Below are 17,897 nucleotides of genomic sequence, written 5' to 3'. Positions count from 1 at the left end.
TAATGTATATTTGACTATTAAACTAAAGCTGTTAATTTTTGACAATGGAATGTAACAATCAGGTGTAACATGAAATATTACTAGTGATCTTGCTATGAACATTTTAATATTTGCTGTATAGGCTAGGTCAATAACATCAAAGGAAAAAAACGTGCGTAAGTAAAGCTTGCAGATGTACAGCTCATAAGGGAGTGTGCAGTGAGCAGACATTTCTAATCAGATTAGGAGTTTTTACTGTATCCATTGTGCTATTTTTAAAAAATTGATAATTACTTTAGATAGCTGAAGATTTAAAGATAAGCTAACCTCAGTATTTGAGGTATTCAAGGTATTTTCCATAATACATGTCGTGAATCATAAGGCAATACCACAGATACTAAGGGTAACCCTATTTATTTTGGGCTAAACTGACTAGTTTTTCAGAGTATGTGCATTCTCAATAATAGATTTGGAGGCAAATTATTTTTGTAATCCCTACAACTTGAAAAAGAAAGTTAAATGTCAGCAATTCCCTGCACAAATCATGCAACTGCACAGCTAAAGGGTGTTCCAAGCTCAGCTTCTGACCTTAAAACAATTCTTAGTTATGTTTCTTGTACCTTATTATTATAGCTGCTTTGTAATGTGTGCAATGCCAAAAGCACGATAAGCAGCTATAAGAAGCTATTTGATTAGAGTTGTTCTAAAAGGATCTGAGAGGCTGAGCCTGGAACAGATTTCCTGTGTGATCTTAGGCAAGTCACTTACTCTCCCTGTCCCGCAGTTACCCATCTGTAAAACAGTATAATACTGTAAATAATAATAATGTCCTAATCCACAGGGCTGTTCGGAGGATGAATATATTAACGATTGAAAGTTCCTCAGTTGCTATGGTAATAGGGGCTACACAAGTACCATTGAATTAAAAGTTGTACCTAACAGCACCAGCCAAGGTGGAGCCCTATTGTACTAAGTGCTGTATAGACACATTTACGCTTCACTGCTTTTGATACTTACAGCAAAGAGTGGAAGAAACCAAGCTTCAATTCTTAATCACCTTACTTCCATACTTAATGGAGAAACTCAGCACCTTATCTAATTGTACATGAGACCAAAGTGTGAAGTTCTTGAAGTCAGATACCACCCCATTATCTCAATGGGGTCACTAAGAGAGGGTGCATTGTGGTTTCTGACATCAAAAACTATTGACAGGCTCAGCAGAAGCTTAAGGCATCCTGAAGGGGTCACTTCGTAATGGACTTTGCACACAGATTCCTGGTGGTTGGTTTGCAGGGGCTTGGAATAGAAGCCCCTGCATGAAAGATGAGTTCAGAGAAACCCCTTCTCTTCCTTCCTCTCACAAGGCGTATCATCCGAGTACTCCCCCCACCATCCATTGTTCTCCTTTTTTCACATACACAGGCTCACCGTTGGTCTGGACAGTTTTAGGAGAAGTCTCAATACAAGCAACACATTTAGAGCAAAATCATTGCGTGTGTATATCCCTGGACTGGTTTAGACAAGAAGTGGGAAAATCTTCCCTCTCCAGGCTGCAGAGTCGCTCTTGGCTACTACTGCAGCCTTAATGCTCCCTCTTTATGGGGAGATGAAAGGAGGAAAAATGCAGTAGCCCCACATCCCATCCACACCTGTCCCTATAAAACTGTCACATAGTAGAGTTCCAGGCAGTTCATGGGGTATTTATCTCCTGCTCCACCAAATTCTGCCCTTCTCCTTGTTCAGGAGAACAGCACAAGTTCTTCAGCCAGAGGACACTCACCAGCTGTAGAGCATTAGGCAAGATTTGGGTCACATTTTGTTGCTGCTTTTTAAGCTTCTCGGCAACACTGGGATGCAAATATTGAGTATGTGCTTGGAAGGGGTGTGAGATGGGCTTAGGATGGGTGAGGCAGAAAAATACGAATAGGTCAAAAATAAATTAACAAAACACTAAGTAGTTCCAGAAGTGCAGCAGGATATTTCATCCACATTTAAGTGTTAAAGATTGGAGACAAAAAGGTAATATGGTTTATTTACATGAATTCAAGATGGCTGCCTTCTTTTTGAAGAGTGTCCCCAGATACAAAGAGCTAGAGATGTCTCAGTAGAGGGTGACTGAAGCTACAGTACACCTAGGTCCACACACATACAAACTAGAAGTTTTAGTCTACAGGGAAACCTTTTTGCCAGTAAGCTTAAAAACTAACCACACTAAGGCCTGGTCTTCACTAGGGGTGGAGTGTGTGGGGGAAATTGATCTAAGTATGTCGACTTCAGCTACATTAATCACCATGGTGCCTTCACCGTGGTGAGTGGACTGCTGCCGCTCCCCCATTGACTCCGCCTGCGCCTCTTGCGGCAGTGGAGTACAGGAGTTGATAGGAGAGCACTCGGGGATCAATTTATCACAATCCGGTGGGTAGTGTATGTGGTTTATAGCATGGAAGGTCACTGTCAGTCATCTCCTCTACTCAGACAGCAGTTTTTCTATCAGACATCTCAATTCCAGTCAAGGTATAATGTTATGCATATTGATACATGTACTCACAATTTGCTTTCTACAGTAACAATGTCAGATCTTTTCATATCAGTCTTTCCTCAGTTTTCCATGGAGCCCCTGCAGAAGAGATCTATGGACACTTACACTATATTGTACTTGTACTAAAATCTTGCAGAATTCCAGTGACCCAGTCGCCTCAGGCAAGTTATATTCTTTTCCATTTTGAATGAGTAAGTAAAATGTTATGGTCAGTGTGACAGAGTAAGTTTTATGTCTGGACTGGTAAATTAACCTGGCAAGGTTGCCATTCTGTATTTCATCGTTTTGTAGGTATTTCATTTTGATTATACAAAACTAATGAAACTGCCCACATATTTGGCAAAGAAATTTAAATGTTCTAACCTGTATTTCTTTATGCTTCAAATGGTTGTTTCTTAGGCATGTATATGTAAAACCAACACAAAGATGAACTGCTTTGTAATTTCATGCATACTGTAGGAAAGCTGAACCTTTCGAGCACAACACTGATTTGGATTGAGAAGATGACATCCACACCAGATAGAAAAACATCAAATTCCTCTGAGTAATAATTCCTTAATTGCACCCACTACGTTTACTTGGAAGGAAAACCAAAATTTCATAACAACAATCATTAGAGGCAGTGGGCCTGGGCCTGCCTGTTCTTAATGATCCCTCTTTTCAGGCCTCCAGGTTCTGCAATGGGCTACTGGGGTCAAGAGGCTCTAGAGCCCCCTGCCCACCTCACCCTGACTGAGCAACATTGGCCTTGGTCTACCGACCTGGTACTGATGTCACAAAAATCCTAGTATTGTTTCCTCCCCTAATGCTCACGCTGTGGCTCTCTCAAGTGTTGAACTGGCTCACCACCAAAATGCAGCCATCAGTCATGAGCTGATTGGGCCATACCAATCTGCAGCTACCCCAAATGCAGAGACAGTTTCAGAGCTGGAGGACCTCTTACTTTGAGTACACTAAACTATATGCTTTGCTAACAGATGGCCTATAGGCTGTCCATCTCCAGTTGTGATCGTAAAACAGAGAATGGTATGTTACAATGTACAGGGACCCAAGTGATGCTATCAAGTCATGGAAATGTTTGACCTGTATATACAAATACAGAATTAGTACCAGTTAATTCTAAACTCTACCCAATGAGATGTTCTAAGCCCCCTGTTGAAAGAAAATTGGTTCAGTGGAACAGAGAATTAAGGGGAGTCTTACCATTCCATGAGATTTAAACTACCAGATTGATTGAGGGTCCAATTCCAGGCAGGATCTGGGACCTGTGAGCCAAGTGTGGGTTCCACCACCTCTATCTGCAGCTGAACATCACTGTCACTTTCTCCATCAACTCCAGCAGCTGGGTGTGTAGCAGCTTGCTCTGTGGGTGTGTTCAGCTTGCTTCAAATGATGGCCCAGACTTCAAAATGTACAGGTTTATCCCTCATTTATGCTGTTATGACTTCACTTGCTGGAACACGAAACTATGAAATTGAGGGAGGTTTGTACGATGACCTCTAAAATAAGAGCTGTGGCATTACAGAAAGGGTTGCAAACTAGCAGACCGAGTCTTCAATTATGTTGATATTATACTGACATATATTTACTGTAGCTGTAGCTTTAGAAATGAAAAATGTCTTCATTTTAAAATGAGATAAACTAAATACTTAGCCTTGCTTGCAGACAGGCACTCAACCATTGAGCTGTGATTGAAATTTCAGCTATTAATGCAGTTATCTTGATGATACACAAGCACTAGCTGCCAGATACTTAGAACTAACTGGGTATAGTATATTGAACTGTATATTCTGTCTGTTTCCAACATGAGGCCCTCTACATCCATCATAAACTGGTTGCCAGAATCTATCCCCTCCCCATCCAAACACCACAAATGTCCTTAAAAGCCTATACACTTGCAGAATCCCGAAATAAAAAAACTTGGTTAAAAAGAAGAAAACCAGCTAATTCTGCAAAAAATATACTTCCCTATCATATTACTTTGCACTTAAAATCTAGGAAATGAATAATTAACGATATCATAAATGCACAGTGCTAGTGAAAGAAACTTATTAATCTTGCCAGGTATAACACAATGCTTATTTTAATCACATTCATGACCTTAGCTTTCCCAGCATAGTATTCTTTTATCAGTAAATTCAAAGTATAAACAAAGACAATTAACTATGGAAGTACCATTTCCACAATGAAATCAAGTTCAGTTTTTCACTTGAAGCACATATTCACCCATTTTGTGCATGAAGAATGCACGTTATACTCCCCTAAAATTATATAATGCATTACAGCTTATCCTTCCGCAATTTATGCTTTGAGTATAGGATGAATTTTCTGGGAGTTTACAATTAAATTGATTAGTTTGAGTTAAAATTAATTAAAAATTTATCCTTTACAGAATTTGAATGTCAGACTTTTCTCCTGAATAATCTAAATATTAATCCAGGCGCACAAGGTGTCTTAAAGTTAGAACTCACCAAAACCTTTTCCATAAGATACATTTAAGCAATTTTTTATGATTAATGTTCACTTTCCCATTATTTTTCATTCACGTAAGTTTCTTCTTCAGTGAGACTGATCAATATTGTACTTCAGAAAATTCCACATAGAATTACTCTCTTTCAAAATGACTGCCTCTCCTTTATCATCAATAAGACTGAGGTCATACTTTACCCACAGTTAGGTGGGCAGTTTGAGATGACCATTTGTTCTCAGTAGGACTGAGGCCACAGGCTGCTCTTTAACACAGATGGGTGCTGGCCTCATTTTCACTGGAAATAATCGGAGGCAGTGCCCTTTTGTAAAAGGGCACCTTAAAATGAAGATAGTGTTGGTCTTGATCCCCTGAGATCAACGAGAGATGGCAGTCAATTCTGAATTGCATCAACCTCTGCTGTAAAGTAAACCTGTTGCACCAGATCTACTGAAGAAGAGGGAAGCCTACGCATGTGGTGAGGGAGAGGGGGACTGGTGCATGCCACATACAGGGGGATGTGCAAGAAATGGGGAATTTGGAGGACAGGCGGTAGAGATGAACTCAGGCGTGTACACTGTGATTTTACACTGCTCTGGCAATGCAAAGCACTGTAAGCACAGCTTAATGGTCCCATATGCGCCAACTGCTTTGTACTGCTCCAGAGCATACTGGTGTACGTAAATTACTACTCGTTTTTAACTGTCTAAACTTCGTACTTGATATAATTAGAATCATGTGCCCTATAGTAACACTATGGGGGGAACCTAATGTATCTAACATTCAGTTTCATCCATTGGCACAATGGTGTCTGTATTTTAAACGGCAGTTACCTGATAGTAGCCTCACCCCATCAGCTGATACTATGCATAACCTTGGTGCAAGATGTTATCATGTTATATATCCCTAACAGTCACAGAGAGAGATTGTTCATTTATTACTGGATGATTATTTTTAATGCTAGGAATAAACCTTGCACTGGGAATCTGCATTTTACAATATTTATGGACAAAGGTTAAATAGATCTCGCTCCAGCTTCAAGATAGAAGCTCTATTTCTATTTGTTAGCAAATGTGCTTTGTTAACTCGATATGGGTATTTAAAACAATGGCATAATTCTTCTATATTTTTAAACACTGCTTGGGATAAGGCCCATCAGACATGTAGTTTTGCATTGTCTTTTTCTTCTTGCACTTCTATAGCACCTTCCAGCCAAAGATCCCGAAATGTTTAACTATGAATTCAGCTTTACACTATCCTCTCTTTTCTCAGAAAGGTGTAATCTTCATCATACCAAATTGAGAACTGAGGCACTAGGGGGGTTTAGTGACTTGTCTAAGATTTCTCAGTAAGTCATTGGCAGCCCGTATGTCAAGCCTGTCAGTTCCAGGCCTTAACTCTGAGGCCATACGGAGGCCACTATGTATTTTACTTTACACCAGTATTGTTTTCTATCTGAAGTGCATTTGCTAGTGGTATTTGGAAAATAAAAAAGATTCACCCACATGCCATCAGTCATCCATTGAGAGCTATTCCATTCTGTACACGGACACACTCTGTGCTGTAAGGAATACTCACAGGCAGAAATTTTTGGTTTTTCTTTGCTTATTCACAATGGTAAAAGGTATGTTTTATTCTCTATGCTTTCTTTCCCTTTAGTAGCTAACACCACAATGCTTATCTTTAACATCTTGGGATTTTGCACTGTTAACCACGAGATTTGGATGTGCAAATTGCTACAAACACTTATGCAAATAAAACACATACCTCAGTCTTCTGGCAAGTTACAAATACCACCCTTGCACTGGAAGTGACGGCCACTCCCCTCCACTGCTTTATTAGACATCTCTGTCCTTAATTTTCACACAGCATGGAATTAAGTGGACTAGTAGCAGTGGCAACATGTAGTTATGAAATGGCTTGCAGCACAACATGGCTTATTCACCAGTGTAAGAGGTAGAAATATTGACCCCACCTCTACCTCTACCACCCGAGCGGTTAGCATGAAGAGGAATATTTAAGGCATGTAGAACATACTTAAGGAGAAACAAAACTGAAATGTGTGCAGTTTTATTTGATCTACACAGTAGGTACAAATTAACTGAAAATAAAGTGGACTGAAAAAAACAAAAATAAACAAAATTCACAGCACATTGTCCAGAGACCCAGCAAAGGAAGGAAAAGGCACCATAGAGCAGTTATAGGTAAGTATTACCAAGCAGCTTCTACCTTTCCACAAATGTATAGAGTGTATATTTACTAAAGAATATATTTGTGAACTTTAATGTACAGCTTCACACTGCAGTGGACATCAGAATAACAATTTCTTTCAGCCTGATCCAAAGCTCACTGAAGTCAATGGAAAGGCTCACTGATTTCCCTGGGCTTTGGATCAGAGCCATACTGAAAGGTGAGTTACATATAGGGTATTTACAGTAAACTTCAGTGGACCCAGGAGCCAGAGTGTGGTCAGCTTTCACCAGGTAAAACATAAAAAAATGACAGCGATAAGTGACTATTCTACTGTTGAGTCAGCAGCTCTACAGGAGTAAACAGTATTTCCACTAATAAATGCATGTCTCAGTTACAGTTTAGTCTCTGAAGGCCGGATTTAAACACAAACTATGCTTGAGTAAATTATATTACATGAAGTAATTACATATTCAATTCTGTTTTATTTTTTCTAACAATATTAAATACATTCAACATCTTTCATAGTCACAAGCAACCAAAGCATGAAAATATTTATTCAGCATGTGAGGAAATTTCTTGCCTTTCTTGTTTCAATTTATTCGCGTAGAAATGGAAAGACTCCTATAAATAGAGGAGAGGGAGAAAAAAATCAATATTCTTGCACTGAAAGTTACTAATTGTAAATAAACCCCCACACTTCCTGCGAAAAGCCAAATCTATTTATTGTTATATGCTATGCACTAGTTATCCTAAGTCAAGGTTTATAGAATAATTTAAGGAAAATACTTATGTTGAGTAAAAGAGTAAAGAAAATTTTTGCATGAAATGCTTAAGAAAATACCATCAAAAATTTTCACTTATATAAAAATCAAGATATTTCCCAACCTCAACCTGCAATTGTGTGTTTGAGAATAAATGAATAAAATAAAGAAAGCATCTCAGAAGCATCAAGTCATATTAAATGAGAAAACAAATAAGAAAATGGAGTGGAGGAACACTGAAATAGGAATTCCACTAGCTTGAGGGGAACCGCCCCCCATCTTCACTGCTAGTAAGGAGGTTAAAAAAAAGGTATTAAGCGATATCATGTGTTAAAATTAAACTAAAGAACCCCAAATGAGGTTTAAACTACAGTAAGCTGTGTAAAACTGCTCCTAGAAAATGCACATCTTCCTTTGAACCTCTAGGGCAGTTTAGTGCAAGTATCTCGAGGCAGCATTTAGCCCTTAATCCAGTTTACAAAACTGAAAAAGGAAGGAGAAAACAGTTTCTTATTACTACATACTGTAAAGAAAAACATACAGAGAAATTGTATGTACCAAAGTCTTATAAAAAAGGCAGAAATAATGGATTAAAAAAAAAAAGGCTGGAAACAGCAACTAATCAAAAATATGTACTCTAAGCAGCATAGATCAAGGGATGGAAAGCATCTTAACTCTTCAGACTCTGGTATTTGTACGCCATGCGTGGGGATATGGCCCATTGCTTAATTTTATTCAGCCCACGGTAAGTCTTGATGCCGTGGGCCGGAAGCCCTAAGCCTGGGTGCCCTCCTACAGGGCTGCAGCATTGGTTTGCCTCACTGCAGGTGGCAAGCCCTGGACTTCGGCGCTCCCCACCTGTGTAGTTGGAGCCACAAGCACCGGCTCCCCGCCATGGGAAGGAAGTCCCAAGACTCGCCCCTCACCCGCAGGGCTGGAACCACAAGTGCCAACTCCCTCCTGCGGGGCTGTGTGTGGCCAGTGATTGATTTTTATTGCGGGTCATTGGCCCGTGATAGAAAAAAGGTCCCCCACCCCTGTCGTAGACTCTCTGCCAAAAGAATGCACTGGAGGAAACATATTTTCACTCTCCCCAAAACAGTTTCATGCATCTGTTGCCCTCAAGAAAGAGGCATTTATAAAGGGGCAAAACTAGGTATTTTTATTAGTAAAGCCAGTAAGAGTTAAGCTGCAATGGGAAAATTAATTCTACAGCTTTAAAATCCCATCATACTATTGCAATATAAAATAACGTACATTAGAAATAAATTAATTACCGGACACTAAAATCCTTTAATTGCTATTGCAATACACATTCTAAAAATAATTTTAAATTGAAACACTGAGGTAAATGCCCCTAGGATATTTGATAAACTCACACCTGTAGATGAATGCTGATAAGGATCCTGTACTTTAAATACAAAAAGTCTCAGAAGGTTCTCTTCTCCCATAAATCAAACCCGATGTAGATTAATACTGTACCTACAAAACTCAGCACTTCATACATTGACTCCTTTGAGGGTTCTCCATGGAGATATAATCCCTATGTATTTAAGTATGCAACTTCTTTTATTAACATGGAACATATACAAGTCTGTGGAGCTATTTCTTTTTAATCAGAAAAAAACACTCACAGGGGGTTCAGTAAACGGGACAGGCTCTCCTGCATTCTTCAGCAGAACTGCCAAACGTTTTAGAAATATCTCATCTGTGTGAATATTCTCAGCCTTCATTTTCTCAAACAGAGTTTTTGCAGAAACAACGTCGTTGTCTAATGCTAAGGGAAAAAAATAAAAGTTACAGCAGATGTCTAAACAGTCTCTCTTCAGCTGTACACTTCATGACAAATAGACTTCTAGTTTCCTTTAACTCTTAAGGCCAATTCGATCATCACAATACTGATAAAAAAACAAATCCAGTCCACAAAGCAATTTTCTTTTCTCTTTCGCAATGAGGCTGGATGACAGATTCCTTTGGCGTTTGCTAGATAGAGATAGGAGCTGCACATTGAGAAGGAAAACATTCTAAGGCTTGAGATGTTTAGGCTACATCTACATTATAAGCTAAAGGGTGTGATTCCCGGCCTGGATAGGCATACCCGTGCCAGATCTCCTTGAGCTGACATGCTAAAAATAGTAGTGTAGCCAGAGTAATATGGCCATCCCGCTTACAAACCCACCTGAACCCTGTGGGTGCATACTCAGCACAGCTAGTGCATGCCAACACTGCTCATGCTATCCCAGCTACACTATGTTTAGCATGCTAGCTTGAGGACAGCCAGTGCATGTCTACACAAGCTGGCAATTATACCCCTACCTCATAGCATAGATGTAGCCGTAGAGCCAATGACCTCTTACTGGAGTGAATGATAGAGACCAATTGTATTGCAGTTCAGATCAGTGAATCCTAGGTCTGTGGACTGAAGACTCATTTTCCCTTTCAAATAATCATGGCATGATCCAGAACTCTGTGCTGAGCTTGTTGCTCACTTTGAAAATTACCTACTTGGAAATCCCTTTTGCACAAAATGCACAAAAATCTGTATTCACACGGGCATCACGTCACGTTCAGATGTTAAAACTGTACCATCTGCAAAGAGGGATAAACTCCAGCCTCTTCAGCTCCAAAGATACAAATCTCTATAGCTCTAACTAAAGGAGACTCTCCATTTGCTGTCACCAGCAGCAATGTTTTTCTTCTGTGGGTCAGTCATTAGAAGGGAATGATTCATTAGCACAACAGATAGTGTGTGTTGGTGTAAGGAGAACACAGAACTTTTAGAAAACTTGTTGGAACACTCCCAATCCACAATATCCCCAATACATTTCTCTATATTTTTTCCAAACAGGTTTTTCCTTCAAAGTAGGTCCATTCCATCTTACCAACCAGGAGCAAATCTCTTCTTGAGATATTAACCTTCAAGAAAGAGACTGATTTAAAGCCTAATTGTTGTGGAGATTGTCAATGTTTCTCTAGATACACCTCTACCCCAATATAATGTGACCTGATATAACATGAATTTGCATATAATGCAGTAAAGCAGTGCTCGGGACGGGGGGCTGCACACACTGGTGGACCTCAGCAAGTTCAATATAACACAGTATCACCTATAACGTGGTAAGATTTTTTGGCTCCCGAGGACAGCATCATATCGGGTAGAGGTGTATAGAATACATGGCTCATCATCTGTATCAGCCTCTAGCTAACAGATTTCTCACAAACATGAAACTCCACTCACCTCTTGCTAATGAAAGGAAATAGCTTCCTTCCAAAATACAAGTAGAAGCAGAAAGAAAGTGGTCTCTGCTCATTTGTTCCTCCCGCAGCCTACACCTTTGGGTCCACCTCCGTCCTCCTGCCCATGATTAACTTTGCTACTATCCAAAGCCTTTCCCAGGCAGCATGAAGTTGAAATGATTCTTGACAGTCCTGCTGCTGTCAACAGGGCTCTAATAGCAGTAAAACTGTCCAGTTCTGTTATGTTAATTTTGCTGCTGGTTGGTGAACGCAGAAGCAGCAGAAGAATTGCAGCTGGCCTTTCTGTAGGCTCAGAAAGACCTTGCTGTAGTGGTTAAATTTTGTTCACCTTTGGAAGTTATCTTAAGAATCATAAATGTTACAAACCTCATTTTTTAAAAAAAAAGAAATCTTAAGTTCTGTAGAATCTGATAGTTTAGACCCTACATTCACCAGGGAAAAACTTCCCACTCACACCTGGTGAGTGGGAGGCTACAGAACCTGCACAATGTGACGGTTTAATGAAAGTATAATACAATTGTTAACTTCTCATTTCTTTAAACTAGAAGTATCTATTGTATGAAAAACAAAAATGAGAAAGATCTAAAACCTGGATTATGTTCAATGGACCACACAACTGAGATTTCACTTGATAATTCTCCATTCTTGAAAGAAAAGCAGTTTGAAGGAATTTTTTTGCCATATTCAAGAATCCAGTCCCAGAGGAGGATCACATTTCAGATAACAAAAGAGTGAACGCCCCCTTACTTGTTCACAGTTGGAGATGTCTGCAATAGTCAATCCTCACTTTCCTTTCAGAATAGAAAATAATTCCTCTGTGGGAAGAGGTGGTCTGTGTTCCTACCACAAGCTTGCAAAACTCTCAGGAAAGTATTCGCCTTAGTACAAACTTGACTTGCCCACAATTTATCATGATGACTGACAGTAACAGAAAGCTAATGATATTTTATTTGCCCAATAAACAATTACTCTGGATGAGTAGAATTTCACAAGGCTGCCTACAGATGGATGAGCAATTCGGATTCAGGGAAAGCTAGAGAATGTCAATAATGTTACGGTCAAATTCAGCAAGGTTTGAACCACCTTCTGCAGAATTATTTGTCAAAAGGGTCCCTAAAAAGAAAGGTAGATACCCAGACAAACAAAAAAGGACATTTTGTAGGACAAAGAATTCAGATCTTTTAGATTACTTGTAAGAAGTCACCATCTGGATGTGACTTACTTGTTAAAAAATCTTTGAACATTTAGAAGTGAGATTTAGCTGCCATATTCATGCCAAAAGACCCTCCCATGGCTTTTGTAGGTAATTCTGTGTTATCTTAGAAGATGACCTCATTTATAACAAAATTATGTGACTAAAAACTGGCTAAATTATTGCTATTTTTTAAGGTTGCTGCACAAATGTGAAGAATCTAAGCTTTCATTTTTTTTTTTTTAAAAAGTCATGTTTATAGTCCTCCCACGGTTGTAGGAAGGTGTCCGACAGAGACCCCCGAATGCGGCCCAGGAGGGAGCAGAACCGCCAGCACTTCCTGTTTTCCCTTGAAGCAAACAGGTCTAACCGCGGAAAGCCCCAGACCTGGAAAATTGAGCGCATCACATCCCATCGGAGGGACCACTTGTGACCCTGGAACGAGCGGCTGAGCATGTCCGCCAAACCGTTCTGCTCCCCAGGATGGTAGAACACCATCAGGTGAGTGGCATTGTGAACGCAGAAATCCCACAGCGCGAGGGCTTCCCTGCATAGGGGAGAGGAGCGTGCACCCCTGTTTGTTGATATAAAAAACTGCTGCCGTGTTGTCTGAAAGGATTGAAACACACCTGCCGGCCAGGTGAGACCGGAAGGTCAAACACGCCAAGCGGATCGCTCTCAGCTCCCTGACATTGATATGCAACTCGAGGCCCTTCGGTGACCACAAGCCCTGCGTCCTGTGACGTCCCAGGTGCGCTCCCCAACCTCGATTCGAGGCGTTCGTCACCAGGGAGAGGGAGGGCTGCGGGGCAGCAAAGCGGACACCCATGCAGACTTCCCGCGGCTCGAGCCACCACTGCAGTGAGCTCAGTACCAAGCGGGGAACGGATACCACTGAGTCCAGGAGGTCCCTGACTGGGCGATAAACTGTTGCCAACCAGTACTGCAGCGGGTGAAGCCGGAGGCAAACTCGCGCCGTGGTAACCGGGGCGCGGTGCAGCCCAAGGATGAGCTCGGAAATTGCACGGAACCTGGACTCCGGCAGGTACGCTTTGGCTTGGGTGGAGTCCAGAACCGCTCTTATGAACTCTATTTGTTGCATCGGAGACAGGGTGGATTTGGCTTTATTCAAGAAGAGGCCAAGATCGAGAAAGGTCCACCTGATGAACACTATCTAGGTCTCTACCGGCTCGTTGGAGCAGCCCTTTACGAGCCAGTCATCCAGGTAGGGGAATACCTGGATGCCCCATCTGCGCAGGAAGGCCGCCACGACCGCCATGCACTTCGTGAAGACCCCGGGAGCAGCTGACAGACTGAATGGGAGCACCGTGAACTGCAGATGGGCGTCGGCCATGATGAACCTGAGGTACCGACGGTGCCGTGGAATTATGGCAATGTGGAAATAGGCGTCCTTTAAGTCGTGGACGGCATGCCAATCTCCTGGATCCAGGGAAGGGATAATTGAGGACAGGGAGACCATGCAGAACTTGAGTTTTCGCACAAACTTGTTCAGCCGCCGCAAGTCTAGGATGGGTCTCAGGCCCCCTTTCGCCTTCGGTATTAGGAAATACCGGGAGTAGAAGCCTTCGCCCCTGAGCTCCCGCGGGACTTCTTCTACCGCCCTTGCCTCCGTGAGGGACTTCATTTCTTGAATTAGAAGTTGCTCATGAGATGGGTCCCTGAAGAGGGACAGGGAGGGGGGTTGGTGGGGCGGAAGGGAGAACTAGATAGAATATCCCCGGTCTACCGTGCGGAGCACCCATCTGTCCGACGTGATTCAGGACCAGGCACGGCAGAAGCGGGACAGACATGACTCAAAGGTAAGGGTGGAAGGATCCAGAGTCTCCACTGGTAGGTCGCCCTCGACCTTACCATCAAATAGGGGGCCTAGGACCTGATGGTGTTCTCGACTGACCAGACGCCTGGCCGGAAGGGTGGCGCTGGTGACACCTCCTGCCATTTCTGCCCCGCCTGCGCTGCAGCTCCTGGCGAGCCTATGGCTGGTATGGGCGAGGGGCCGCCTGCGGCCTAAACTGTCTGCGCTAGGTCGCAGGGGTATGCAAGCCCAGTGAGTGAAGCATGGCCCTCAAGTCCTTTAAGCTATGGAGACGTTTGTCTGTTTTCTCCAAAAACAGCATCTGCCCCTCGAAGGGGAGGTCTTAAATTGTCTGCTGGACCTCATAGGGCAGGCCCGAGACCTGGAGCCAGACTCCCCGCAGCATGACCAGGCTCGTGGCCAAGGTGCGCGAGGCTGAGTCCGCCGCATCTAAAGCGGCCTGGAGAGAGGCTCGAGAGATCAGTTTGCCCTCCTCCACTAGGGCTGAAAACTCTGATCTCGAGTCCTGGGGAAGGAGCTCCACAACCTATGACATGGCCGAATACGTGTTGTGGCCATATCGACTTACTATTGCCTGTTGGTTGGCAATGCGGAGTTGTAGTCCCCCCATGGAGTACACCTTTCTATCAAAGAGCTCAAGTCTTTTTGCGTCCCTGCTCTTCGGTGTTGACCCGAAACCCTTGATGCTCCCGCTGGTTAGCTGCATCTACTACCAGAGAGTCCGGGGGAAGGTGGGTGTACAAGTGTTCGTGTAGGGGCCAGTGAGGCTGGTGTTTGCCATAGGGTGCGAGACATATCCGCTATAGACCTTATCAGTGGGAGGGCCACCCTGGATGGCCCTGAGAGAGCCAGAATGTCCACTACGGGGTCCGAATCCACCTCGATTTCCTCCGCTTGGATTGCAAGGCTCTGAGCTGCTCGCTGAAGCAACTGTTGGAGGATTCGAGTGTCCTCCAGGGCCGGTGCAGCAGCCGTGCCCGAGACCGCCTCGTCCGGGGAGGACGACGAGGAGATTACATGGAGTGGCCCTTCCTCCGGTGCATGTGGCTCCTCGAGGTCCTGCAGCACATGATATTGAGGTTGCAGTGCCGGTTCCGAGTCTAAATGCGACACAGTGGCCGGTACCGGGGTTGCCAGTGAGCGGCTTGGTGTATCATGCGGTGCCGGCGGAGCCCGAACTGAAGCTACTGCTGGTGCCACTGCCCGGTTAGGGGGTGCTGAACTTGACAATGGCACACCCCTGCCTGGCGATGGTGCCGGTGGGGGAGGCAGCTGCGCCGGGGCCACCAATGTCCAGGACACCGAAGCCACCCGTGATCGAGAACCAAACGCCTGGCCTACCAACTGATAGTAGACCCAGGGAGTCCAAAATGGGCGCTGCAAGGGTGGCTGCCATTCTTACTGCCACTGCGGGTAACGTTGGTGGCTCACCCCGAAACCGATCTCCTGCTCCGCGACCAGCTGGAGCGATAGGAGTCTGCCTCTGAGTCTGAGGTCTCTGAGTATGAGGACTTGGGGGAAGCAGCGTCCGGTGCCAATAGAGAGCAGTGCGGAGGCGGCGGGGAGCCTCTCATCTGGTCTGGTGCCGCCTTCACAGCGCGGTGCGAGGAGGGAGACGACAGCATGGCTGGCTTGCCTCTAGATTGTACCGGGGCATGGACCACAGTAGGCAACTCCCTACAATGCAGGGAGTCCGGCGCTGGGAGACCCATTAGGTCTGAGGCCACCTCGAACGCCTCCGGCATCGACGGGGGGCATATGTCTCTGCTGAGGTCCAGGGAATTAGGCGGTGTGGGAGTCGACGGAACCGTCGAGGGCTGTAGCCCAGCCTGTCCGCTTGCACCAGCGGACGGCGTCAGCCTCGGATCCTGGTGGGGTGACTGATCCCTCACCAGCTTCCTTCTCTTGGTGGGCACCGGCGAAGGCGAGTGGTGCTGCACTGAGGCCAACTTCCTATGACCCGACTCCATCTGGTGCCGGGTTTTTGATGACTTGGGTTGGGCCCTAAGTCCTGATGCCGGTGCCAGGGCGCTCCACACTGAGGATGACGTGCTGGGCACCACCTCGGCCGGTTCTGGGTCCGAGCATGGCCGCAGGGCCGCCTCCATCAGGAGGACTCTAAGTCCTTGAGCCCTGTCCTTAAGAGTTCGCGGGTGGAAGCCTCTACAGATAGAGCACCGGTCCTTTTGGTGGCTCTCTCTGAGGCACTGCAAACACGCAGAGTGCGGGTCACTCTTGGGCATGAATTTCCCACAGTCCTTGCAGAGTTTGAAACTGGTGGACCCAGGCATGCCCCAGCGAGCGACAAAGACTCGGTGGGGGGGATCCCCCCAACTACGAAAACTATATACGAAGATCTACCTAACTATAATGTAACTGAATACTTGGAATAAACAGTAAGGATAGGACACTGCCAACTTGCTACGCAAGAGACGTTCCAGGTAGCCATCACCAGCGGTAAGAAGGAACTGAGGGGGTGGAGTGTCGGCGGCCCCTTTATAGGGCGCCGTCGTGGCGCCACTACAGGGGGCGCCCGGGCCGACCCTACCGACGCTGCTAGGGAAAATTTTCCAGCTGGCATGCATGCAGCGCGCACATACCTACTTTGAATGGACATGAATAACCACTCGAAGAACATCATCTTTGCTCCAAGCTCTGCAGTGGCTACCCATTTGTTTCCAAGAACTATAGTGCTGGTTATGGGACCATTATTTTTGACTCTTCCCTTATGTATAGGTGACAACAGTTTAGGTTGATTAAAACGCATCTGCTGTCTATTCCTGGAATACCACCTGATAGGACAAAAGGCAGGGAATTTTCAAGCAGATGGTCATTCACTTATGGAGCTTACTTTCACTGGTGTCTTGCCAGAGTTAGGTGACCTTCAGTGAACAGAAGGCAGCAGAGTTCTGGATGGGGATATGATAAGGTCTACCAACCAGTGAAGGAGGCCACTGAATTGAAGAATCATTAAGGGGTTTGTTTTGTTAGTAACTACATTGTTTTGAATTATATGAGGTTACTAGTGTTGCAGCGATAGGTGGCATATTTACTGTGTGAGAACCTCTACAGTTCCTCTCAATAAAGGTTTTCTGATTTTTTAAAAAACATTATAGTATGATCTGGTAGGGAGAATGGTGGTTGTTTGTCTTTTGATTTTCCATTTTTGACACATTTTGCTGAGAGGTTTATTCCTTTTTGCTTGTACTGTATACTCATGGAGAAGATTCCATTATCTCTCTTTAAATAAAACTGGAGCTCCATGTCACAGTAAGCTAGGCTCAGGACACAGAGGCATGTAAGATTCTAGCTGTGTGCTGTCAGAGGGGTTGCATGTCCTGGCATTTCAACTTTGGGTATGCTGCAGTCAGACATCCAAATAAGTGCCAAAGCACTTGTTGTTCCTCACTGACTTCTACAAAAGGAAGAGTTATTCAGCATCTCTGAAAATCAGTTATAGACATACTTTGGCTCCCAACAGCCTGACTTTAGCACCCATATATACAAATTTTAAAACAACATTCATCGTGTTCATGGTGTGTTTCCAACAGGACTAATGAGATCATTTAAGTGTTGCGAACTGTTGCTGGAGTTAATGCGAAAGTTCTCTTCCCTTTCAGGCCATGGAAACAATACTACTGCAGTATCTGCCATTTCCCCAGCAGAGTTCT

General features: G+C 44.0%; 1 protein-coding gene across 1 annotated transcript in view; it reads right to left on the bottom strand.

Annotated features, from left to right (window-relative positions):
• Positions 1-7,039: 7,039 nt before the first annotated feature.
• The window catches only part of LRPPRC (leucine rich pentatricopeptide repeat containing), a 164,211-nt gene continuing 153,353 nt past the window's right edge, over positions 7,040-17,897 (bottom strand). Inside the window, exons 37-38 of the mRNA XM_050951750.1 lie at positions 9,574-9,716; positions 7,040-7,799 (exon numbers count right to left, since the gene is read on the bottom strand). Coding sequence (XP_050807707.1) covers positions 7,731-7,799; positions 9,574-9,716 — 212 coding nt within the window. The 3' untranslated portion in view covers positions 7,040-7,730. The remainder of the gene's footprint in view (positions 7,800-9,573; positions 9,717-17,897) is intronic.

This window comes from Gopherus flavomarginatus, chromosome 4 (assembly GCF_025201925.1).
Source record: "Gopherus flavomarginatus isolate rGopFla2 chromosome 4, rGopFla2.mat.asm, whole genome shotgun sequence".
Lineage (NCBI taxonomy): Eukaryota > Metazoa > Chordata > Testudines > Testudinidae > Gopherus > Gopherus flavomarginatus.
Note: the sequence above shows the minus strand (reverse complement) of the source record. Positions and strands in the feature narration are given on the sequence as shown.